General features: G+C 48.2%; 1 protein-coding gene across 1 annotated transcript in view; it reads left to right on the plus strand.

Annotated features, from left to right (window-relative positions):
- mcoln3b (mucolipin TRP cation channel 3b) overlaps window positions 1-9620 on the plus strand; it is a 37052-nt gene extending 27432 nt beyond the window's left edge. Inside the window, 5 exon segments of the mRNA XM_052012014.1 lie at window positions 2126-2275; window positions 6093-6194; window positions 6280-6402; window positions 8522-8728; window positions 9489-9620. Coding sequence (XP_051867974.1) covers window positions 2126-2275; window positions 6093-6194; window positions 6280-6402; window positions 8522-8728; window positions 9489-9620 — 714 coding nt within the window.
- Window positions 9621-26018: the final 16398 nt, after the last annotated feature.

Genomic DNA, 26018 nt, shown 5'->3' on the forward strand with positions numbered 1-26018 from the left:
CGGGCTCTTCTCTTTAGAGAAGGAGGATGAGAGGTGACTTGATAGTTGTACAAGATGATGAGGGATAGATCGAGTGGACAGTCAGGACTATTTCTCGGTGAAAGTGGCTAACACAAGGGGGCATAATTTTAAGGTGATTAGAGGAAGGTATCGGGGGTTTATTTTTTTTCTACACAGCGGTGGGTGCGGTGGAACGCACTGCCAGTAGAGGTTGTGGGGGCAGATGCATTAGGACATTTAAGAGACTCTTAGACACATGAATGATAGAGAAATGGAGGGCTATGTGGGAGGGTAGGGTTGGATGGATCTCAGAGCAGGATAAATGTCAGCTCCACATTGTGGGCTGAGGGTCTGTACTGTGGTATAATGTTCTGCATTTGGACTTCCAGAAGGACTTTTGATAATTTCCACTTGAAAGGATGCTGGGTTAGCTTCAGGACAGTGGGGGTAACATATTAACATGACTAACAGAGCAGAGACCTTGTATAAATGGATCGTTGATTGATGAGCTGTAACTGGTGGTGCCTTGCAGTTTATACAGTGACCTTGATGAAGGGAGTAGTGTACTATCAGCCAGACTTGCTGGTGATCCAAAGATGGGTGGGGAAAACAGATTGGGAGGAGGGTGGAAAGAGTTGTGAAGGGATATGTCCAGGGCAAACAAGTGTCCGGAGGTTTGGCAGACAGAAGGGAAATGTCAGGTCATTCAGTTATTCGGGGGCCTTTGGCCCAACTCGTCCATGCTGACCAACACGTCTTCCTGAGCTAGTCCCATTTTTGGCCATGTCCCTCTAGACCTTTTCTGTCTATGTACTTATCCATGTACCTGGTCCAAATGCCTTTTAAATGTTGTAATTGTCCATGTCTCTACCACTTCCTCTGGCAGCTCTTTCCATGTACTCACCACCCTCTGTCAGTGGGGGGAGGGGGGGGGGGTTGGAAACTTGCCTCTCAGGTCCCCTTTAAATCTTTCCCCTCCCACTTTAAACCTCTGCCCTCTAGTTTTAGACCCCCCCCCCACCCTGGGAAAGGACTGACCATCCATCTTGTCTAATGCCCCTCATGATTTTATAAACCTCTATATGGTCACCCCTTGGCCCTCCTACTCTCCAGGGAAAACAGTCCCAGTCTGTCCAGTGTCTCCTTGTAACTCGAGCCCTCTAGTCCTGGCAACATCTTTGTGCATCTGGACAGGTACTTGAATGAGCAGGGCATAGAGGGAGATGGATTTAATGCAGATAAGTGGGATTAATATAGACATGATGATCAGCTCAGTGGGCTGAAGGGCCTGTTTCTGCTCTGACAGGCTGATATTTGCCCTGGTTCTGTACAAAAACTTAACCTGTGAAGGTGCAGGGTGGGAATGTGGTGTTGAGACAGGATCAAGGTAGGACAGTGAATGGCAGGGCCCTGGAGTGTGGTAGAACACAGTGACCTTGGAGTACAAGTACATGGTTGGAGTCCAGTACATGGTTCCTGAAAGTGGACTCAGGTAGACAGGGTGGTGAAGAAGGCTTTTGGCACACTGGCCTTCATCAGCACAGGGCATTGAGTATAGAAATTGGGAGGTCATGGTGTGGTGTACAGGACACTGGTGAGGCTGCACTAGGAGTATTCAGTTTTGGTCACCTGCGATAGGAAAGATGTTAAACTGGAAAGAGTGCAGAACAGATTTGCCAGACTCAAGGGACTGAGAGTTGCAGCGAGAGCTGGACTTTATTCCTTGGAGTGTAGGAGACTGAGAGGTGATCTTAGAGGTGTCCAAAATCATGAGGGGTATAGATAGGTGAACGCAGTCTTTTTCCCAGGGTTGGGAATCAAGAACTCGAGGGCACAGGTTTAGGTGAAGGGGAAAGATTTAATAGGAACTTGAGGGGCAACTTTTTCACCCAGAGGGTGGTCCATGTGTAGAATGAGCTGCCAGAGGAAGTTGAGGCACATACGTTAACAAATTTAAAAGACAGTTGGATGGATACACAGGAAAGACCTACAAGGTTATGGGCCAAACACTGGCTAATGTGACTGGCTTGGATGGGGCATCTTGGTTGGCATAGACCAGTTGGGCCGAAGGGCCTGTTTCTGTGACGTACAACTGTTAGTGACTGCCTCTGCTCCAACTCTCCAGGAATTTGCCCAGTTCTTCTCACTGAACTACAATAAGCAGGTGACGTGGACTGACCGCTTGGAGTTTCTGAATGGCTGGTACCTTCTGATCATTGCAAGTGACCTGCTGACCATCACTGGATCAATCCTGAAAATGGAGATCGAAGCCAAGGTGAGGGGGCATGGCAGGTGTCAGCCTGATGGTGTGGAGATTGGTAGCTATCTTGGCCTTCAATGGGTGGCACGGGCAGACTGTGTTACTGAGCTAGTCATCCACACACCTGCCTGAATGGTCCTCAGATACATATTCAAATCCCAACACTGCCATAAGGGTGTATAAATCTGGAATTAGAATCTTGCATCCATAACACTTATCTATACACCAGTCACTGCAAGAAAGTCTCTGATTGTTGGCCTTGGTTGCAAAGGTTTTGAGTACAGGAGCAAGGATGTAGTCTAGCATAGGGCCCAGGAGAGGCTGCACCTTGAAGACTGTGTGTAATTTTGGTTTCTCCACCCAAGTAGAAAGGTGCTTGCTGAAGGAGTGAAGCACAGTTAATTGGTTTATTGTCACATGTATGAGATACAGTAGAAAAACTTATGTTTGCGTGCCATCCAGACAATGCCATACATAAACAGAACGCAGAGTATAGTGTTGTGGTTGTGGAGAAAGTACGGTGCAGGCAAACAATAAGACTGCAAGGGACATAAGGTAGATTGAGGTCAAGGGTTCGTCTTTTAGTGTGTGAAACCTAACAGCAGGACAAAAGCTGTCCTTGAGTCTGGTGGTTTGTTCTCAAGCCTTTGTCTTCTGCCTGCCAGGAAAGAGTAGAAGAGTGTAGGTGGGGTCTTTGATTATGTTACCTGTTTTACTGAGCAGCAAGGTGTAGACAGTCGATGGAGGCAGACTGACTTGGGTGAGACTGTAAATTGGAAGAAATCAAGTTGACCAGGTTTGTATTCACTAGAGTTTAAGAATGGAAGGAGGTCGCATTGACGTGCACATCCTGACGCGCTGGTGCAGGGAGCTCTCTCTGGCTACGGGAGTGCCTAGAACAAAGGGCACAGTCTGAGGACATGGTGTATGACCGATGATGAGGGAGAAATCCCTCAGGGTGAGGGGTGGGGCCGGGTCAGTGGATTTGAGGAGATGGATTGGATCCAAAAAGGCATCAGATGGTAAAGGAGGAAGGTGGAAATCGGAATCGGTTTTATTATTGTCACTTGTACCGACGTCCAGTGAAACACTTGTCCTGCATCCCGATCGTACAGGTCAATTCATTGCACAGTGCAGTTACACTGAGGTAGTACAGAGAGTGCACTGATTGTAGTACAGGTAAAAACAATAACAGTACAGAGTAAAGTGTCACAGCTACAGAGGAAAGTGCAGTGCAATAAGGTGCAAGGTCACAACAAGGTAGATCGTGAGGTCAGAGTCCATCTCATTGTATAAGGGAACCGTTCAATAGTCTTATCACAGTGGGGTAGAAGCTGTCCTTAAGTCTGTGGTACGTGCCCTCAGTCTCCTCTATCTTCTACCTGATGGGAGAGGAGAGAATGACCCGGGTGGGTGGGGTCGCTGATTATGCCGGCTGCTTCAAGACACCGAGAGGTAAAGACAGTCCAAGGAGGGGAGGCTGGTGTCCGTGAGGCGCTGGGCTGTGTCCACAACTCTGCAGTTTCTTGCGGTCCTGGGGCAGAGCAGTTACCGTACCAAGCTGTGATACGGTGTTGAGGGAGGATCAGCCATGATTGTGTTGAAGGATGGTGCAGGATCAATGGGCTGAATGGTCTGTTCCTTTCTACCTATTTTGGATGCAGTGTTGGAGCAGGAAATGGCTGGGTGGTCATAACTCACTGGCTCACTCCCACCTCTTCTCTTTCCGCCCCCCCCCCCCCCCACACCCACCAAACCTCTTTATTCTGGCTTCTGCCCTCTTCCTTTCCAGTCCTGATGAAGGGTCTCAGCCCAGAATGTCGACTGTCCATTTCCCTCCATGGCTGCCTGACCTGAGTTCCTCCAGTGTCTTGTATTGCCCCATAAATTCACTGGCCCAGATCACTGGCTGTGATTGGGGGTGCTGATTGGCTGTGACATCTGTAGGGGGTTGGTGGGACCCCTGACAGGCTGCACAGGCATTGGATGGATCTCCATGTGCAGTGGGAAGTACAGAACTTGCTAGAGGTGCCTCCAGTGCCCTTCCATGGACTCAACACTTGTCCTGCATGGTTCCATCATCTACAGATCTGAGCATCCAACACCACTTCCTATCAGGCCCCTCAGCTACACACCAGCCCCATTCATCTGAATGGAGTCGCCTCACTGGAGAGTTTTCATTTTACTGTATTTAGATCAGAATTGGTTTGGCCTTGGAAGACAGGGTAGTGGTGGAGGGGTGTTATTCTGACTGAAGGTCTGTGACCAGTGTTCTGCAGGTATTAGTGCTGGGACTTCAATTTGTGATGTATATGAATTACTTGCATGAAAATGTAGGTGGTCTGATTAGGTATGCAAATGACATGTTGTAGTTGTGACAGTGAGGGAGGTTGTCGAAGGAAACAGCAGGACGTAGATCAGTTGGAAATATGGGCAGAGAAATGGCAGATGGAGTTTAATCTGGACAAATGTGAGATGTTGCACTTGAGGGGAAAGTGTACAGTTAGTGGCAGGACCCTTGAGCATTGATGCACAGAGGGATCTTGGGGTGCGAGTCCGTAGCTCCCTGAAAGTGGAATGACTGAGGTGAGGATGTACACAGTGAATGATAGGACTCAAGTATTGGAAAAACACAGGGACTTTGGTGTATGTGCCAAGGATTCCTGTAAGTGGCAGTACAGACATAAAATAGGGTTGTAAAGAAGGTGTATAGCATGCTTGTCTTCAGTCACGAAGTTGAGTATAAAAGTTGATGGGTCACATGGCAGCTGTATAAAACTTTGGATGGCTGCACTTGGAGCATTGTGTGCTGTTCTGGTCAGCCCATTACAGGAAGGGTGTGGAGGGCTTGGAGAGGGTGCAGAAGAGGTTCACCAGGATGCTGCCTGGATTAGAGATTGAGCTGTGAGGAGAGGTTGGACGAACTTGGATTGTTTTCTGTGGTGTGTCAGAGGCTGATGGGAGAGCTGATAGAGGTTTATAAAATTGAGGCATAGATGGGTACATGGTCATTTTCCCAGAATGGAAATGGCAAAATACTAGAGGCACAGGTTAACGATGAGAGGGGTAAGTTTAAAGGAGAAATGCAGGGTAAATTTTTGTTTTGCAGTGGTGGGTGCCTGGAGCAGGCTGTCAGTGGTGGAAGCAGATACGATAGCAATGTTTAAGAGGCATTTAGTCATGTGAACGGGCAGGGAATGGAGGGATATGGCAGGCAGATGGGATCAGTTTAAATTGGCATCATGGTCTGCACAGACATGGTGGGCCAAAGGGCCTGTTCAATGTTGCAAATATTAACGTCAGGCACAGTAGTGTAGCAGTTAGCATAATGCTATTCCAGCACCAGCGACCAGAGTTTGATTCCGGCTGCTGTATGTAAGAAATTTGTACGTTCTCCCATGTGTGCGTAGGTTTCCTCCCACATTCCAAGACGTACGGGTTAGGAAGTTGTGGGCATACTATGTTGGTGCCAGAAGCGTGGCGACACTTGGGGCTGCCCCCAGCACACTACGCAAAAGATGCATTTCACTGTGTTTCGATGTACATGTGAAAAAAGATCTAGTCCCAAGTCCAATGTAGTTTCAAATAATTAATGTCTCTGATCAGTGCAAGAGGTGTTTTGATGACATGAGCTGTCAGGGCGCAGTCCTTGGTTTCCCTCTGTATCTGTCAACGAGCTCCCTGCCTTGCTCAGGGCAAGGTTGGCAGTGTTGGGAACTGCCTGCTCACACATTAACATGTGGTCATCCTGTGTAAGGTGAACATGTGCCAGGTGCTGGCCCCAATGCGCTGCTGCTCCAGGACCAATCACCAGCCTGCTTTGTCTTTGCAGAGTTTTGCATCGTATGATGTTTGCAGCATCCTGCTGGGGACTTCCACCTTGCTGGTTTGGGTTGGAGTCGTTCGTTACCTGGGTTTCTTTGAAAAGTACAACGTAAGTATGGGTGAAGGTCTCTGGACTCTGTGTTTTGTGTGTGTGATGTTTGTGTGTGGCTTTGACTGTCTTCACTTTGCCACAGGTCCTGATTTTGACCCTCCGGGCAGCATTTCCCAACGTGATTCGTTTCTGCTGCTGTGCGTCCATGATCTACCTGGGCTACTGTTTCTGCGGCTGGATCGTGCTGGGACCTTACCACCAGAAGGTAGGCAGACACGAGCAAGGGAGATGCCAACCCCTGGCAAAATCGAGCTTGGAGACTACAGAGCAGGCAGCACCATAGAGGTTGCACACTTCAAACAGGCCCTTCAGCCAACTCATCCATGCCAACCAAGTTGCTTACCCGAGCTAGTCACACTTCCCTGTATTGGCCCATATCCTATCCATGTACCTGTCTAAATGATTTTTTTGAATGGAAATTGTACCCACCTCTACCTCTGACAGCTTGTTCCACATACCTACCACCCTGTGGGGGGGGAGGTTTGCCTGTCGGGTCCCTTTTGAATTTTCCCCCTTGCCTTAAACCTATGCCCTATAGTTTGACTTTCCTACCCTGGGGGAAAAGACTGACCTTATCTATGCCCCTCATGATTTTATAAACCTCCTATATAAGGTCACCCCTCAGCCTCCTTCACTCCAGGCAAAACAGTCCCAGCCTGTCCAGTCTCTCCTGATGACTCAAGCCCTCCAGTCTGGTATCCTTTCTGCACCCTTTCCAGCTTAATGACATGCTTCCTATAGTATGGTGACCAGAACTGCTCATGTACTCTGTGGTCTCACCAACATCTTGTCCAGGTGTAACATGGCGTCCTAACTCCTGTACTCTGTATCCTGACCAATGAAGGCAAGTGTGCCAAATGCCACCTTTGTCACCCTGTCTACCTGTGAAGCCAGTTATATACGGTTGGAACACAGTCTCCAGTCCAATCACTGCCCTGTAGGGTGGGCGTGACAGTGTAGGATTGGGAATGGGAAGAGTTGCACAGGTGTTGCCAGTGGCTGGAGAAGTTCTGTAATGGAAGCTGCCTGGGCAGCATCAAAGCTGTAGATTAAGGAATATGTTCACCCGAGGGTGGGTGCTGGTCTGGAATTTGTTGACTGAAACCTCCTTGCCTGGACTGGTACCATGTCCAGTGATCTACACTCTGCAGGTCAGAGAATTTGGTGAGGGAGCTCTCCAATGATGGGCCAAATGGCCCTCGTCTATTCTGCGTGTAAATGACTGATCGGGAGTTGTGATGGATATTCACATCCAGGCCCCCACAAAGACTTGTTGCTACCCTCTGCTTTTTAGCACAGCAGCATGAACCTATCCAAAGGTCAAGAAGTGGTTGCTCATTAAACTAAAATCCCTTTTGCAAGAACACAGAAATTGTCCAAGGCTCGGGAGATGTTTGTTTGCTGAATTGCACTTCTAACCAATATTCCCTGCTCAGCCTCTTTACGAGAACAATGGGATCCACGTTTACTTAAATATTGTCACCAGGCCTGAATGTGGTTGAAAAAACATCACAGGCCAATGATGTCAACTAAGTGGGGGGGGTGGGGGAAGTATAAGTTTAGAAAGCAGTCAGGGTAGGGGGGGGGGGGGGGGGGAATGACAGAAGGGGTTACAGAAAGAAGACCTAGAATTCATTCCTCAGCCTTTGGTTTTTGCAATGGACAACTTGTCTGTCAGCTACTTGTTGGTCTGTCTGCTACTTGTTGGTCTGTCTTTTTAGCTTGTGAGAATTGTACTTGTTTGGAAATCCTTTAAGTTAGAAATCGTTGTTAAGAATTACTTATTAGAATTAGATGTGTCTCTCCAAAATAAGATAAACCATGTTTAAACTGCTTCATTAGCTGGAAGTATCTTCTCCTTGGCCAGGAGGAGGGACCCACCATTCGAACTAGTGATTATTGACAGCTGGACCTTTCCGTAGAGACTAAAGTAGTGAAGTAAACTAGTCCTTGAAGTGTAGGTTGATGCAGATAATCTCCCTGTAGTGAGGGTACTCAGAGATACTTATGCTGGATATAACTTGGTCTTTACTTAAGTTTAGAGCTCTGGGATGGTACACTCAATATTACCACAGTGAGCGCCTTATTGACGAGACACGAGAGTTGACGGATGCTGGGATCTTGAGTGAAAACAAACTGCTGGAGGAGCTTGGTGGATCAGGCAGCATCTCTGGTCGACGTTTGATTTCTCTAGTGGTTTTTTTAATTGTCGCTCTGGTTGAAGTGTTTTGAAAGTGTGACTGGGTTATCTTGAAGCTGGAACGGCCAACTTGGACAGTTTGAGGAGGATGATGTGCCTTGTTTCCTCCTTGCTTTCACTTCAGTTTCGATCATTGAACGTGGTCTCCGAGTGCCTCTTCTCTCTCATCAATGGTGACGACATGTTCTCGACCTTCGCGGCAATGCAGGACAAGAGCTACCTGGTCTGGCTGTTCAGTAGGATCTACTTGTACTCTTTCATCAGCCTCTTCATCTACATGGTTCTGAGTCTCTTCATTGCCCTCATCACTGACACCTATGAAACCATTAAAGTAAGGAGCTGTTGTGTCTGGACCATCTGCTGGGGCCAGAGCCACTTGCCTGTATGTGAGATGGGAGCTTGTATGATCAATGTAGCCAGATGGAGTTCTCTTTTGAGTGTTTCACTGGGATTTGTAGTATTGTGGTTTTAATACTGAGCTTGTATCCCTGAAGTTTGGACTAATGATCCTGGGAACTCGCCCCTACTTTGAGTTCTGTGAACGATGATGCCTAGTAAAACACACAGGTGTAATAGTTCCCATTTTTAACATTTCTTTACAATATGAAAGGACATTCAACTGCAGTCTGTGCCCCCACAGAGCAATCCCAATCTGTTTTTCCCACATTCCCATCAACTCCCCCCAGATTCTACCCCTCACCCACACACTGGGGGCAATTTACAGTGGCCACTTAACCCACTGATCCGCAGGTTGTTGGGATATGGGAGGAAACCGGAGCACCTGGGGGGGGGGGGAAACCCGTGCAAACTCCACACAGTGCTGGAGGTCGGGATTGAACCTGGGTCTCTGGAGCTGTGAGGCAGTGGTTAAGGGGGGGGAAAGAGCAATTACTTGCTGCTGAATTAAATCTGATCGACCCAAGTGTATAGGAACTTGGAGCGAAGCAGATCTGCTGGAGGAGCGTCTGTGGTGGGTGGGAGGGGGAGGAATTGTCGGTTTCAGGTCGAGATCCTGTACAGGAACCTTGCTGCTTTGTTCTGTAACATGCCCAGGTGCACAAAATTACCTGCTGTTCTGCTCTTTCCTTCAGCTTTACCAGCAGAGTGGGTTCCCACAGACAGATTTGCATGCTTTTATAGCTGAGTGTCAGGATTTGCCAGACTCTGGGAGGTACAGAGTGGAGGAGGTCCCGATCTCACTCTACTGCTGTTGTAACAGGTGAGTGTAGAAGAAAAGATTTCTTTCTTAGTCACATGTACATCAAAACACAGTGAAATGCATCTTTTTGTGTAGTGTTCTGGGGGGCAGCCGGCAAGTGTCGCCACGCTTCTGGTGCCAACATAGCATGTCCACAACTTCCTAACCCGTACGTCTTTGGGATGTGGGAGGAAACTGGAGCACCCGGAGGAAACCCACGCAGACACGGGGAGAACGTGCAAACTCCTTATACACAGCAGCAGGAATTGAACCTGGGTTGCTGGCGCTCTAAAGCATTATGCTAACTGCTACACTACCGTGCCTACAGTGTCAGAGGCAGTGTCAATCCAAATCTGTGCCCATGAATGCTAAACAAAAACAAAAGGCTATGATCAGTTAATATTTCAGACTGACATTTCTGACCCTAACCTATTAGCAAGGTCAATGACTTGATCTTCCTTCCCTCCCTCCCTCCCTCCTGAGTCAATGGTTCAGATCACCATTTCTCTGGGTGTAGGGGGTTACCAGAGGGGAGGGGGTGGATGTGCAAGGGCCAGGGAGGGTTGTTACAAGAGACTGGTAGGGGCCAGAGGGGGGATGTACAGGGAGGGGTGTAGGGGCCAGAGGAGGTTATCGAGAGGGAAGGGTGTACAGACAGCTGCTATCTAAAAAGGAGCTGCGAGAGTGATTTGGTTTGTCTCTCAGCTCCACAACCCTCTCATTCTAGTTTCTTGACCATTCCAGATTTCCATCCCTCTGCCATTGCCAAGCTGCACCTCCAGCTGCCTTGTCTCCAGAACTCCAGGACCTTCTCCCTTCCCCCCCCCCCCCCCCCCCCCCCCCCCAGCCATGGTCTTGTGTATCCTTTCCCCCTGCCACCCCACCCCAACCCCAGTAGTTGGGCACTGAGATTGTCTCAGCAAGAAGCCCCTCCATCTAAGGACCTGCTGCTAATGGGCCCACTAAGAGGCAATGGTAGGATGTTAAGTAGTTCCTCAATTGGCCACGCGATGCTTTTCCCTGCTGCCCCTGTAGGACCTGTTGGTAAATGGTGTCTACCTGCTGGAGGTTTGACAACTTGTATTGGTTTATTATTGTCACTTGTGCTGAGGTACAGTAAAAAAAACTTGTCTTGCATACTGACCATACAGGTCAGTTTGTTGTAGTACAGGTAAAAACAGTAACACTACAAAGTGTCATAGCTACAGAGTGCAGTGCAATAAGGTGCAATGTCACAAGGTAGATCATGAGGTCATAGTCATAGGGGAACTGTTCAATAGTCTTATCACACTGGGTAGAAGCTGTCCTTAAGCCTTGTGGTACGTGCCCTCAGGCTCCTGTATCTTCTACCCAATGGAAGAGGAGAGAAGAGAGAATGTCCTGGGTGGGTGGGGTCTTTGCCCCTCACTGTCTTTGTCTTTGCCCCTCACTGTCTTGGTGAAGCAGCCAGCATAATCAGAGTCAAAGGAGGGGAAGCTGGTTTCTGATATGCTGGGCCGTGTCCACAACTCTGTAGTTTCTAATGGTCCTGGGCAGAGCAGTTGCCGTACCAAGCCGTGATACATCCAGATAGGATGCTTTCTATCGTGCATTGGTAGAAGTTGGTGGTGTGTTGGGGGTACTTACAACTTCTTCCTTTTGCTTTACAGGTTGAAGTCAGAGACATAGAAACAGGAGGTCCTCTGTTCTGGAGAGTATCTCGAACACTGGGTGGAGTGGATAATTGGGGGGATTAAAAACAATCCAATCTTTTTCTTGTGTTCACTTTGGTTGGATGTGTGTTGACTTGTTTGAGCTGCAAAGGGCCCTTGGACTGATCCGTGGCTGGATCCTCTCTGCTCTGAAGGAATTGGATCCTGCCTTTGACCGACACCAGATGAGGACTGGCAGTGTACACAACCTCAGGGCTGTGACTTCAGCTGAAGTTGTCTCACGGTTACTTGGCCTTGTCTGTAATGTCGAGCCTTTGGATCAGGACTCTTTAGTAACTTTATGGCGTTGGAGAAGAAAGTGGGAGTTTGAGCTTGCCTATCAGACTGGACCTGTTTGGAGAGCAGTACATACTGTGGCCACAGGAAAACCCTGGCTGTGTAGCTGGGCCAAACCTGTTCACGTGCACCTGAAGTAAGAGTCTGAAAGCCTTGACTTGGTAAACGACAATGAATGTCAGAAGTGGTCAGTGGGTGTGGGAGCAGAGGGTGTCTCGTGGGCCACCTTGTGGTTAACACCAGTTGTAAAGCCTCTGCTGACTGCACTCTGTTTATTTTGGTCACTATTTGACCCTCACGGGGATGCTGGGGTTTGAAGGGTGAAAGTTTAACCCCTTTAATTGGATAGGGCACTGGTCATCCCCATAATGCATAGTGATGAAGGAGCACTCCATGGGACTGGACACCTACCTGTGAATTGTAGAATTATGTCTGTATACAAGAAATTTATTTTTTTTTACTAGTTGACCCATATGTTGTTGAAAATTAATGTATGCTGAAAATCTTGACCACAAACAAGGGAAGCTGTAAATTCAAGCCTGAGGGGCTTGTCTTTTTGAAAGTGGAATAAATCTCCAGCTACTTGGTCTACACAGCATCTCCTTCACTCATTCTGTGACATCTGATTTTAAATTTTTTGATTTGAAAGAATATGAAGCAGCCTAGATACCATGCCCTGATCTGTCCAGTGTAGTTGACAACTGTCCAGCACTTGTGTTCTGCTGATTTTTGTCCCCCTTCCCCTACCAGCCATCCTGGCCCTAAATCCACCCCAAATCTTTCAGAGTACATGCAATTATTCCTGCTGTGATCAACTTTGCATGTGAGTCTCTTCCCTGTACACGACTTGCATTTACCTAGCACCTTCTAACACAGCATTTTGCAGAAGCATTGATTGACAAAATCTGGCTGTGACCTACATTAGGAGGTATCAAGGCAAATGACCATGAACGTGGCCAATGAGGTAGAGCTTAAGAATTGCATCAGGAGTAGAACTCTAGAGCCACTGTTGATCAAGTCATGACTGATTTGTCTACCTCAACCCCATTTCCTTTTGATATTTTTCTGGACATCAATCTCTGTTCTGAATGAACCTGATAACAGCCTCCACCCCTCAGAATTCCAACATTCACTGCACTCTGAAGAAATTCTACCCCCCCTTCCCCCCTCGGTACTGAACAGCCAGCTGCCTTACGCAGAGGCTGTTGCCCCTGGTTATGGTTGGGTCACAGACTCGGAATAAAGGATCCTCCAGTATCCTCCCTCCCTGACAGACTGTGGGGTAAAAATCTTGACCAGGCTGGCAGAGGACCTTCCTCAGTTCCTCAGCAGCCTTGTGATCTTTCACGCTATAGAAGGCAGCACCCCTGAGAGCTGGGTGTTCCTCCAGCGCAGTGTTGGAGCGAAGAGCACAAAATTCTTGGCCAATTATCTACAGGGTGAGACTTGAACCTACAAAGTTCTGACCTGAGGAGAGGACTGCTAACCAGACCACAGTAGAGCAACCAATAGAAAGACTGGTGCCAGAGAAGGTCAGAGTATGGCCTGTCTATAACTTGTAATTTGACACATATGGAAAATTTTTTTTTGTATTATTTTTAGAAAGAAACGAAGTGCTAGAAACACTCGGGTCAGGTAATAACTGTGGTCGGGGCAGACTCTATCTGAACTCTAAAAGCTCATCAACCTTAAACATAAACTGTTTGCTTGTCTCCCTAGATGCTGCCTGACCTGCTGAGTGTTTTCAGAATTTTCAGTTATTTCAGATTTCCACATTTGCAGTGTTTTGATTTGGGATCAGTGCTTGATACTGTTACTGTCTGCCTCATCAGTGCTGAGGGGAGGGAGTGGAGTGCAGTGCAGTGCAGTGCTGCCCCAGGGGCCCACTTGCTCTCTCTGGCTGATGTAAAAGATCCCTTGCCCAGGAATCTTATCGATTTGTTTTGAATAATTCAATGCCTGGACCTGCAGGGTAGAGAATTCCAAAGGTGGTTCATCCTCGGAGTGAAGCGATTTTTCCTCATCTCCGTCCTAGAACAGCATGTTATCAGGCCCTTTGGCCCACTGTGGGTGCTGACCATGATGCCAAATTAAACTAATCCATCTACCTGCACGTGGTCCATTTCCCTCCTCTCCCTGCCTGTTCATGTGCCTGTCGAATGCCTCTTAAACATCACCTTCATGTCTGCTTCCACCACGTCTCCTGACAGCCTGTTCCAGGTGCCAACAAATTTACCCCACACATCTCCTTTAATCTTTCCCTCTCCTCTCAAACCTCTGCTCTCTAGTACTTGACATTTCTCTCAATGATGCTCGAGTATGTCAGAGTGCTGGCAAATGGGATCCCGAAAACTGACCTACAACCATACAAGTAGGAAGCAGGTGTAGGTCATAGTTGTACAACAGAAGAGGCCCTTCAGCCCATGTCCTTGCTGATCATCAAGTACCCATCCATAATAATCCCATTTTCCAGCACTGTCCATAGCCTTCTATGCTTTACCCTGTGTAACAAACAGTAAAGACATTGGTTAACAACTGACTCTCTAAAGAGCTTTAAAAGTTAAGATGGGAAATTCCCTTTAATCACATCAACCCTGCGTCGAATCTTTTCCACCTCCTCGCTTCTCACAATCCACACAGTTCACCAGCAAACAAACGTGGCCTTTGATCCCCTCAGTGAGCCTTTGATCAAGCGAGCTGCCAGAGGAAGGTAACTGTTTCGACAGGGTCAGGAGGTTCCTGGTTTGTAGTCCCACTGGGAAACCATCACGTGAAAATTTCGGCCAGTGCAGTAGTGAGAGGATGCAGCACTGTCTAAGGTGCCAACCTTTGGATGGGATGTTAAGCTCTTGTCTGCTCTCTCAGGAGAACCTAGAAAGATCAAATGGCCGAATTTGTAAAAGAGCACGAGTTTTCCAGTGTCCTGTATAACACTGTCTTAATCTAGTGCAGAAATAATGATTATCTGCTAATCATCACATCGTTGACCATGGGAGGTAGCTGTGTGCAAATTGGCTGCTGAATTCCCTTTGTTTCCTGTACTATAGCAGTGACTATAGAGCAATACTGCACGGATACAGGCCCTTCGGCCCAACCGGTCCATGCCAACTACATTACCCATCCAGTTAGTCCCAATTTCCTGCGTTCGGCCCATATCCCTCCAAGCCTCGCCCCTCCATTGTACCTATCCAAGTGCTTCTTAAATGATACTGTTGAACCTGCCTCACCCACTTCCTCTGGCAGCTCGTTCCATACACTCACCTCCCTCTGTGTGGAAAAAGTTGCCCCTCAGGTCCCTTTTTAAATCTGTCCCCTCTCACCCTAAACCTATGCTCCCTAGTTTTGGACTCCCCTACCCTGGGGAAAAGGCTGTTACTGTCCACCTTATCTCTGCCGCTCCATTGGCTGCACACCATACAGATGTGAAACACACCACTAAAAAGTAAGTTCATTTTCTCCAACCCAGCAGCAACTCCTACAGCGCCGCGATCTTTTCTGTTGCTGCACTCTGACCTTTGAAGCACGTACCTAATGCAGTAACCTAGTGACTAACCTTGTGAATTTTGTACTTCCTTGTGGGTGGAAGGTGCACTGGGAGAATTATTAACCTTCCATACTTATTCCCAAACACTTTGCGCTCCTCCGTTAAATGGAGCAATGTTCTGGGTGTAGAAACCGTACAGCATTTGGGAAACAAATGGGGGGAGGGAGGGAGGGAGGGAGGGACATAGACCTCCCTCTCTCTGTCTGTCCCCGGGGTCGAAGTAGACGATTAGTCACGACTTGATGAACAATGGCTCTAGAGTTCTACTCCTTATACAATTCTTAACCTCTACCTCATTGGCCAAGGGGGTGGAGAGGCTGAGAGAGCCAGAAAACGGTAGTTGCAAGAGAATGTGGAAAGTATGTTCAGCCATCTTGCAGCGAAAAGCTAGACGGAGTCACAGTTTATGCTGGCCATCGTGTCTCTGTACCAATCTCCCTTTCCTCCATCAATTCCACATCCCTCTGTGCCCTGTTCAGTCAAGTACTCGTCCAGATGCCTCTTAAATGTTGTTCCTGTTCCTGCCTCCACCGCCTCCTCTGGCAGCTCGTTCCAGACACCAACTACTCTGTGTGAAATATTTACCCCTCAGGTCCCCTTTAAACCTTCTCCCTATCACCTTAAACCTGTGCCCTCTAGTTTTAGACACCCCTACCACTGGAAACAGACTCTGGCCATCTCCCCTATTTACACCCTGCATGATTTTGTATCATGTCAGGCCTCGGCCTCCTTCGCTCCAGGGAAACAGTCCCAGCCTATCCAGTCTCTCCTTATAACTCAAGCCCTCCAGTCCAGATAACATCCCTGTGAAGTTTCTCTGCCCCCTCTCCAGCTTAGTCACCGCTTTCTTGCGGTGTGGTGACCAGAACTGCACACAGTACTCCAAGCGTGGCCTAACCAAGATTCTATACAACTGGAACATCATGTCCTAATTCCTGTACTCAGTGCCCTGACTGCTGAAGGCCAGCGTGCCAAGCTCCTCCTTCACCACACTGTCTACCTGTATCTCCACTATCAGGGAACTATGTACCTGCACCCTAAGGTCTCTGTTCTACAACACTGCCCAGGGCCCTGTGATTCACTGTGTATGTCCTGGCCTGGTTTAATGCATCACCTTGTACTTGTCTGAGTTAAATTCCACCTGTCATTCCTTGGTTCACTTTCCCAGTTGATCTAGATCCTGTTGTAGACAATCTTCTCCACTGTCCACTATACCACCAATTTTGCAAATTTACTCATGCCACCAAATCATGAACGTGCATGCTGAACAACGGGGCCCAGCACCGATCCCTGCGGCACACCACTGATCACAGGCCTCCGATCTGAAAAACAGCCCCCCACTACCACAATCTGCCTCCTACCGCCAAGCCAATTTTGTATCCAATTGTATAACTCACTCTGAATCCCATTCGTTCTAACCTTCCAAACCAGCCTACCGTACGAAACCTTGTTAAAGGCCTTGCTAAAGTCCACATAGACAAGGTCTAGTGCCCTGCCCTCATCAAACCTCTTGGTCACCTCTTCAAAAAAAAACAATGTTTAATCAATATTTCTAAATGGCAATAACTTGGGCAGTGTTGATGTTCAAACGCCATCTATAAATCCGCCGATGACTCCACTGTTGTTGGCAGAATCTGAGATGGCGATGAGCTGGTGTACAGGAGTGAGATCGATCAGCTGGTTGAGTGGTGTCGCAACAACAACCTCACACTCAACATCGGCAAGACCAAGGAATTGATTGTGGACTCCAGGAAGGGGAAGTCGGGAGAACACACACCAGTCGTCATTGAGGGGTCAGCGGTGGAAAGGGTGAGCAGCTTCAAGTTCCTGGGCATCAACATCGCAGAGGATCTGTCCTGGGCCCAACACACTGATGCAGTCATGAAGAAGAGACGTCAGCGGCTCGACTTTGTTAGGAGTTTGAGGAGATTCTGTATGTCACCAAAGACTTACAAATTTCTACAGATGTACGGTGGAGAGCATTCTGACTGGTTGCATCACTGCCTGGTACGGAGGCTCCAATGCACAGGATTACAAGAGGCTGCAGTGGGTTGTAGACTCCATCACGGGCACAACCCTCTCCATCATTGAGGTTGTCTTCAAGAGGCGGTGCCTCAAGAAGGCAGTATCCATCACGAAGGACCCTCACCACCTGGGACATGCCCTCTTCTCGTTACTACCATCGGGGAGGAGGTACAGGAGCCTGAAGACCCACACTCAACGATTCAGGAACAGCTTCTTCCCCTTTGCCGTCAGATTTCTGAACGGTCCATGAACCCCTGAACACTACCTCATTTTTTTTGCACTGTTTATTTATATTGTAATTTATAGTAATTTTATGTCTTTGCACTGTACTGCTGCCACAAAACAACAAATTTCATCATATAAGTCAGTGATAATAAAACTGGTTTTGATGTCTAAAGGAACTTTGATGTCCTTGTACACAAGTCACGGAAAGCCAAAGTGCAGGTACAACAAGCAATTAGACATTATTACATGTGGATCTGAGCGCAGGAGCAAGGATGCCTTTCTGCAGTTACCAAGGGCTTTGTCAAGTGCACACTGGGGAGTACTGTGTACAATTTTGATCTACTTACCACGGGAAACTTGTCAAAGAGGGAGAGCAGTGAAGATCGACCAGATTTTTGGATGGGTACATGGAGCTTAGAAAAATAGAGGGCTGTGGGTAAGCCTAGTAATTTCTAAGGTAGGGACATGTTTGGCACAGCTTTGTGGGCCGAAGGGCCTGAATTGTGCTGCAGGTTTTCTGTTTCTAGACTGGTTGCAGAGATGCCTGCTTTGCTCTCTGAGGAGAGATTGTCTCGATGGGCTGTATTCTCCAGAGTTTAGAAGATTGAGTGGAAATCTCATTGAATCTTATAGAGGCATTCATTTCTAGAGTAATAGAATATAAGAGCAGGGATGTGATGTTGAGGCTCTATAAGGCATTGGTAAGACCTTACTTGGAGTACTATGTGCAGTTTTGGGCTCCTTATTTAAGAAAGGATGTGCTGAAGTTGGAGAGGGTTCAGAGAAGATTCACTAGAATGATTCCAGGAATGAGAGGGTTAACATATGAGGAATGTTTGACGGCTCTTGGGCTGTACTCCTTGGAGTTCAGAAGAATGAGGGGGGACCTCATGGAAACATTTTGAATGTTAAAAGGCCTGGACAGAGTCGATGTGGCAAAGTTGTTTCCCATGGTCGGGGAGTCTAGTACAAGAGGGCACGGCTTCAGGATTGAAGGGTGCCCATTCAGAACAGATGTGGAGAGATTTCTTTAGCCAGAGGGTGGTGAATATGTGGAATTTGTTGCCACAGGTGGCTGTGGAGGCAAAGTCATTGGGTGTATTTAAGGCAGAGATTGATAGGTATCTGAGTAGCCAGGGCATCAAGGGTTCTGGTGAGAAGGCGGGGGAGTGGGGCTAAATGGGAGAATGGATCAGCTCGTGATAGAATGGCGGAGCAGACTCGATGGGCCGAATGGCCGACTTCTGCCCTTTGTCTTATAGTCTTATAAAATTCTTATAGTCTTGACAGGTTGGATGCAGGTTGGGTAATTCCCCTGTCTGAGTAGTCCGTGCTGTACGACACTGTGACTCCATGCCTCGATCTGCTTTTGCTAAAATGACCAATTGGCTCTCAGCAGCCAATCAGCTTACAGAGCCGCCCCTCATTTCAGATGGAAAAGTACAGCAAGCACTTGGAAGTTATTGTGGCTGAAAGGACCCAGGACCTGCTCCAGGAGAAGCAGAAGACGCACTCCCTCCTGTACAGTAAGGACACTCGGCTCGTCCCCCACCTGCCCGCCCATTGTTCTGAGCCAACGTTCAGGCTGCTTGTAACCTGATGGGTTAATGTGCTGTGTCTCCAGGCATGTTACCAAGAGCAGTGGCTGATGATCTTCGTCAGGGGATTGCTTCCGAGGCACAAAGTTACTCCAACGCCACCGTCTACTTCAGGCACGTTACCTCGGTGTTGTGGGTTAATTCTGTGGTGTGACAGGGACAGTGTGTTTGCTGGGATCACATTACTGCAGCTGCTACGACTGTCTGTGGGAACCTCTGACGTCTAACGGACGCCTTAAACCTTTGCTGCAGGCTCTGGAGGTTCACTTGGGGTAACATTAAAAGCCGTTCTGGCCACAGTCAATCCCACCCCACCAAAACACAGCCAATCCAATCCAACCCAACCACAACCAATCCCAACCTTGCCGAATCACAGATAATCATCATCCAGGCATAGCCAATCCCAAGCACAATCAGCCTCAGCCAATCTGCATCCAATCAAAGTGCATCCAATCAAAGCACAACCAATCCCAACCCAATCACAGCCAATCCCAAACTGATCCAAACATGGGCAGTCCCAATCCAATCCAACCCAACCACTGCCAAGACCAACTCAACCCAACCATGGCCACATCCAACCCAAGCACAGACAATATCAAGCTGATTCAAGTCTGGTCAATGTCCATTCAACCCAAGCATGGCAAGTCCCATTCTGACCATGGACAATCCAAACCAGACCCAACCATGACCAATTCCATCTGAAGGACTTCTAACTTTTTCTAGTCCTGACCTGACCCAGAGACGTTTATAGAAAAATGGGAATGGGACTTTCTCTGCTGCACTTCCCAGGAGCAGAGGAGACATGCGGTAATTCTCAGTAAAGTGTTCTGGATACAGAGTCTGTATAAGAAATTTGGTTTGTCCCCTTTGACTCTCACCAACTTTTACCAATGCATCATAGAAAGCATCCTATCTGGATGTATCACGGCTTGGTACGGCAACTGCTTTGCCCAAGACTGCAAGAAACTGCAGAGAGTGGTGGACACAGCCCAGCGCATCACGGACACCAGCCTCCCCTCCTTGGACTCTGTCTTTACCTCTCGTTGTCTTGGTGAAGCAGCCAGCATAATCAAAGACTCCACCCACCCGGGACATTCTCTCTTCTCTCCTCTTCCATCGGGTAGGAGATACAGGAGCCTGAGGGCACGTACCACCAGACTTAAGGACAGCTTCTACCCCACTGTGATAAGACTATTGAACGGTTTCCTTATACAATGAGATGGACTGTGACCTCACGATCTACCTTGTTGTGACCTTGCACCTTATTGCACTGCACTTTCTCTGTAGCTGTGACACTTTACTCTGTACTGTTATTGTTTTTACCTGTACTACATCAATGCACTCTGTACTAACTCAATGTAACTGCACTGTGTAATGAATTGACCTGTACAATCTGTTTATAAGACAAGCCTTTCACTGTACCTCGGTACAAGTGACAATAATAAACCAATTCCAATGAAGGCCAGCGTGCCAAACACCTTCTTCACCACCCTGTCTACCTGTGTCGCCACTTTCAGGGAACTACGTATCTGTTCCACAAAGTCTCTCTGTTCTACAGCACTCCCCAGAGCCCTGCCATTCACCGTTCTCGCCTGGTGTTATAGATGTTGGGAAGGGGTTGGTGTGAAGATTAAGCACCAGCACGGATCAGTGGGATAGTCTTTGTTGGGGACACATACAATCCACGTTTGTAGGAACAAAGTGATCTTTATACACAGCTCGGTGAGTGTAAGGACAATGGACAGAGCCCAGATTCTTGGGGACGGTTCCTTCTCTCAAGCTGGCCTGAGACTCAATTTATTGTTGTTCCTGGCCTTTGGCCTGGTGGCTTTGAGCCAGAAGAGATGTTTATGAAATGTCTTCATTCTTTGAGCAATAAATTTGCATTATAAATCCCCGCTGAGAAGTATAAAGACAGCTAGCAAACAGAATAATTAACCCCTGCCACAATCTCAGTTCAAAACCAATTCCATGCATTGGTTTAAATGATTATCCTGACAAATATTAGAATTCAAGCTATTTCAGGCCAACAATATCACATGTGTTTATGCCACTGATGTTAGTCCCATGATGTAAATGAGTTTCTGCCAGCTAGCTCTAGATGCTCCATGTTAATGTTAACATTTTAAGCTCCCGTCTATCGTTCTGAATGCAAAGGGAGCATTCAGTGAGTCTAAAAGGTCCCTCACTCATCCACAAACATACCCACTGTGTGCAACCCAAGAAAATATTTGGTCACTGTCAATATACAAAGGAAAATTAATGCTGTGACTGGGTTTTAATGGAAATGAGAAATCGGCCTTTAGCTCTTGAGAAGGAAAAAAATTTGAAGGCGCCTTTGTTAAAAGATAAATATGTCTGAAGGGGCTCTTTTCTCCAGTCAGTCATTTTGAACATTTGAAATATATGAATGTTTTGCCTGCCTTAATTTGGCCATTGTCAATGGTGCTGCAGCCCCCTTCTATAAAGCTTCCTTTCAACTCATTCCTTGGGATGTGGGATTCACTGAATTGTTGCGAAAACCCTTCTGAAAATCAAAATATTGTAGATGCTGGAAATCTGAAATAAAAACAGAACATTCTGGAAGTACTCAGTAGGTCAGGCAGCATCTGTGGAGAGAGAAACAGAGTTAAGGTCACAGGTCTGAAGAAGTGTCTTTGGCCTGGACCTTGAACTTCTCATTCCATCTGGTTCGTTGATGTCCTTCAGAGGAAGAAGTCTGCCTTCCTTTATCCACTTCTGTCTGCAATTGGAACTGGTTTATTATTGTCACTTGCACCCAGATACAGTGAAACGCTTTTGTTTGCACGTCATCCAGACAGATCATTCTGTACATAAGTACATCAAGGTAGTACAAAGGAAAAACAGAATGCAGAATAAAGTGTTACAGTTACAGAGAAAGTGCAGTGCAGGCAGACAATAAGGTGCAAGGGCCATGACAAGGTAGATTGAGAGGTCAAGAGTCCTTCTTTATCGTGCAAAAGATTCATTCTAGAGTCTTATAACAGCGGGATAGAAGCTGTCCTTGAACCTGGTGGTATGTGTTCTCAAGCGTTTGTATCTTCTGCCCGATGGGAGGGGGAGAAGAGAGAATGTCCGTGGTGGGAGGGGTCCATAATTATGTTGGCTGCTTTCCTGAGCCAGCAAGAAGTGTAAACAGAGTCCATGGAGGGGAGGCTGGTTTGTGTGATGGACTGGCCCGTGTTCACAACTCTCTGCAGTTTCTTGTGGTCATGGGCAGAGCGGTTGCCGTACTAAGCCGTGATGCATCCGGATAGGATGCTTTCTGTGGTGCATCTGTGAAAATTGGTGAGGGTCATCAGGTAAATGCCAAATTTTCTTAACCTTCTGAGGAAGTTGAAGCACTGGTGTGTTTTTTTGGCTGTGGTGTCTACGTGGCTGGACCATGGATAACCATTCCTCCCACAATCCCATTCCTTCACTTACTGTTTCCATAAGAGTAGAAGGGATTGGATCCAGACGATACCATTTGGCCCCTCGAGCCTGTCTACAGATTCCTGCCTATTCCCCAGATTCCCAGGACTTTTCCGATATTTCCTAAGAATGCAAGATGCCTTTTGGCCCATCAAGGCTATGCTGGAACTCCATCACCATTTGTCCAGTTAAGGTGGGATAGGAGACTGACCGCCCGTCCCGACCCTGGGGCCGAGCTGCCTGAAGGGCTGTTCACTGTACATTCCTATCTGCAGGAACATTCAGCTCAGGAAGTGGCAGGAAAACAGAACCAAGGTTGTCTGGGCGCTTGCTCTACCCTCGGGTGATCTGGTCTCGTGTGGAACAAGAGTCAGAATCAGGGTTATTATCACTGACTTGTATGATGTGAAATTTGTTGTTTTGCAACAGCAGTACAGTGCAAAGATATGGGACTAGCTTAGATGGGCTTGGTCAGCATGGATGAGTTGGGCTTGAAGGGCCTGTTTCTGTGCCGTATGACTGTGAAGTTGGGTCGGAAAACCTTGTGTGGGGCACAACCACCAGCATGGAGCAGAAGGGCTGAATAGCCTGCTACTGTACTGTGGTTTCCGTGTAGTGGAGCCAAGGTGTGACAGTTGGACAAATATGGGGGGAAAGTGTTTTCTACCAGTAATCGTCTCCCCGTGATCTCCTCACCCAGCGGGCAGGTCTGGGCGCTGGACACGGAGAAGATAATCAAAAAATGCAGCCAGTTGTATCAGTCAAACCAAGCCTGCAACGACTCACATTTCACAGCCTGCCCTTGGATTGAGAGATGATATTTTTAACAAGTCAGCTGTCCTGCTGACTTACGTAAGTAGTGGGCCTCAAACCTGTAATTAGATTATCGCCACATCTTAACTCCATCTCTCTGCCTTGGTCTCAGAGCCCTGAATAATCTTGCCTAAAATAAAACCAGGAGTTCCCAATTGGGGACAGTATGTCATGACCAGAATTAGTTGCCTTGAAATGATGCAGTGAGTTTGCAAATATCGCCAATCACTTAGTCCCCACCTTGGCCCTTCCTTCCCGACACAGTGTCCTCAAGAGGTAACCAGCACATTGTCTCCCCTCAGTTCTGGTTCCCAACAACAGGCTGTCCGATCGTGGTGTGTGCATTGGTCGAGCTTGTACCCAGGGGCTTGCTGAAAGGAGACAACAGTTTCAAATCTCAGGTTCAGCAGACAATTGAATCTGAAATGAAAAGCTGGTATCTTAAACGTGTCCCTCCCACAGTGCGGCGCTCTCTTAGTACTGCCCCTCCCACAGTGTGACGCTCTCTCAGTACTGCCCCTCCCACAGTGCGGCGCTCTCTCAGTACTGCCCCTCCCACAGTGCGACGCTCTCTCAGTACTGCCCCTCCCACAGTGCGACGCTCTCTCAGTACTGCCCCTCCCACAGTGCGACGCTCTCTCAGTACTGCCCCTCCCACAGTGCGACACTCTCTCAGTACTGCCCCTTTTTTTTGTACAAAACGTTTATTCAGTAAAAACACTACAAAAAAACAACCAACAGCAAATACACTACACCTCGTACAGAAAGAAACAACCCGGCCAAAACCAATACCCACGTAACACTACGCCCGCTACCGCAACACACACTTCATACCAAAATCACATCGGTCTCGTCCACGACACATGCGATCCCCTGAGGGGCCCACCGAGCGCGGAACTCAGCTAGGGTGGACGTGGAAACCGCGTGCTCCCTCTCTAAACACACCCGCGTGCGCACATAAGCACGGAAGACGGGCAGGCAGGCAGACCAGCCAGTACCCTCGGACGCCTGCCGCCGCATCCCATGGATGGCTAGCTTGGCCAGGCCCAGCAGGAGACCCACCAGGAGATCCTCTGCGTGCCCCACCCCGCGCCGCACCGGGTGCCCGTAAACCAACAGCGTCGGGCTGAAGTACAGCCAGAACTTGAGCAGCAGCCCCTTCAGATACGCAAAGAGGGGCTGCAACCTCTCGCACTTTGCGTACGCGTGGTTCACCGTCTCCTCCCGACCGCAGAAGTGACAGGCGGCCGGGGTGTCAGTGAACCGGCTCAAAAATCTGTCACACGGCACCACCCGGTGCTACACCCTCCACCCCAGGTCCCCGATGTACAGCGGGAGGACTCCTGTGTACAGAGACCTCCACTGGGGACTCAGTACCGCCCCTTCCACAGTGTGACACTCCCTCACTACCTTCACTCCCACTGTGTGACACCCCTCACCCTTTCCACTCCCACAGGGTGACCCTCCCTCAGTACCGCTCCTTCCACAGTGTGACCCTCCCTCAGTACTGCCCCTCCCTGAATTCTGCCCCTCCACTGGTGTAGTTCCTGAGGGAGTTTGTTTTACATCCAGTTGACTTCACTGCAAGTTCCATGCACTCCCCCCATCCCATACTGGATTGTGATGTTACAGGAACACCCTGTGAGTTCCTGCTGAACTGGCAGACATAGGAACCAGAAAAAAGCAGTAAGTACTGGAATCGTTCCACGGGAGTAGACTTTGCACAGATAGGAACCAACCCTGCCTTGGGAAATGAATGCATCATTTACTAAATATTCACCCATCTCCTTGGATATCCTTGGGGTAGATGAAATGCCGGTTGAAACTGATTCACACGTCAAATGTCTGCAGCATGTTACAAGCTGTTCTTCAGTGACTTGACATGCCGCATTGTGCACTTGCACGCCACCGGGGAATAACTCAGGCCTCACAGCTGGGGATCGTCACTGGAGATTCAGCTGCCCTGGAGCTGGATGTGTGTTGGCTAATTGCACCATTTGCCACTCAGGAGGACACACGTGTTTGTCAATTACTCCTGTCTGCGGGAGTCACCTCACCAGTGTTGTATCTATTTCAAGCCGTGTTCCTCCTGGTATTTTAGGAGATAGAACATAGAACAGCACAGGAACAGGCCCTTTGGCCACAATGTCTGTGCCGACCATGATGCCAAATTAAACTGCACATCTGCCTGCCCATGGTCCATGTCCCCCATTCCCTGCCTGTTCATGTGTCTGTCTAAATGTATCTTAACCATGCTTCCCCCACCTCCCCCGGCAGTGCATTCCAGACACACACACCACCCTCTGTGTAAAAAAAATTTGCCTCATAAATCTCCTTTAAACTTACCCCCTCTTGCCTTAAACCTATGTCCTACTAGACATTTCCACCCTGGGAAAGAGATTCTGGCCGTCTATTGGCACTTCTCATAATTTTATAAACCTCTGTCAGGTCTCCTCAGCCTCCGACGCTCCAGAGAAAACAGCCCGAGTTTGTCCAACCTCTCCTTATAGCTCATGCCCTCTAATCCAGGCAGCATCCTGGTGAACCTCTTCTGCACCCTCTCCAAAGCCTCCATGTGAGGCAACCAGAACTGCACACAATACTCCAAGTGTGGCCTGACCAAAGTTTCATACAGCTGCAACGTGACTTCCTGACTCTTATACTCAGTGCCTTGACTAATGAAAGCAAGCATGCCGAACACTTTCTTTACCCCCCTGCCACCGTCAGGTGGCTGTGGACCTGCACCCCAAGACCCCCTGTACATCAATGCTCCTCTGGGACCTGTCATTTACTGC

Source organism: Pristis pectinata, chromosome 3 (assembly GCF_009764475.1).
Source record: "Pristis pectinata isolate sPriPec2 chromosome 3, sPriPec2.1.pri, whole genome shotgun sequence".
NCBI lineage: Eukaryota > Metazoa > Chordata > Chondrichthyes > Rhinopristiformes > Pristidae > Pristis > Pristis pectinata.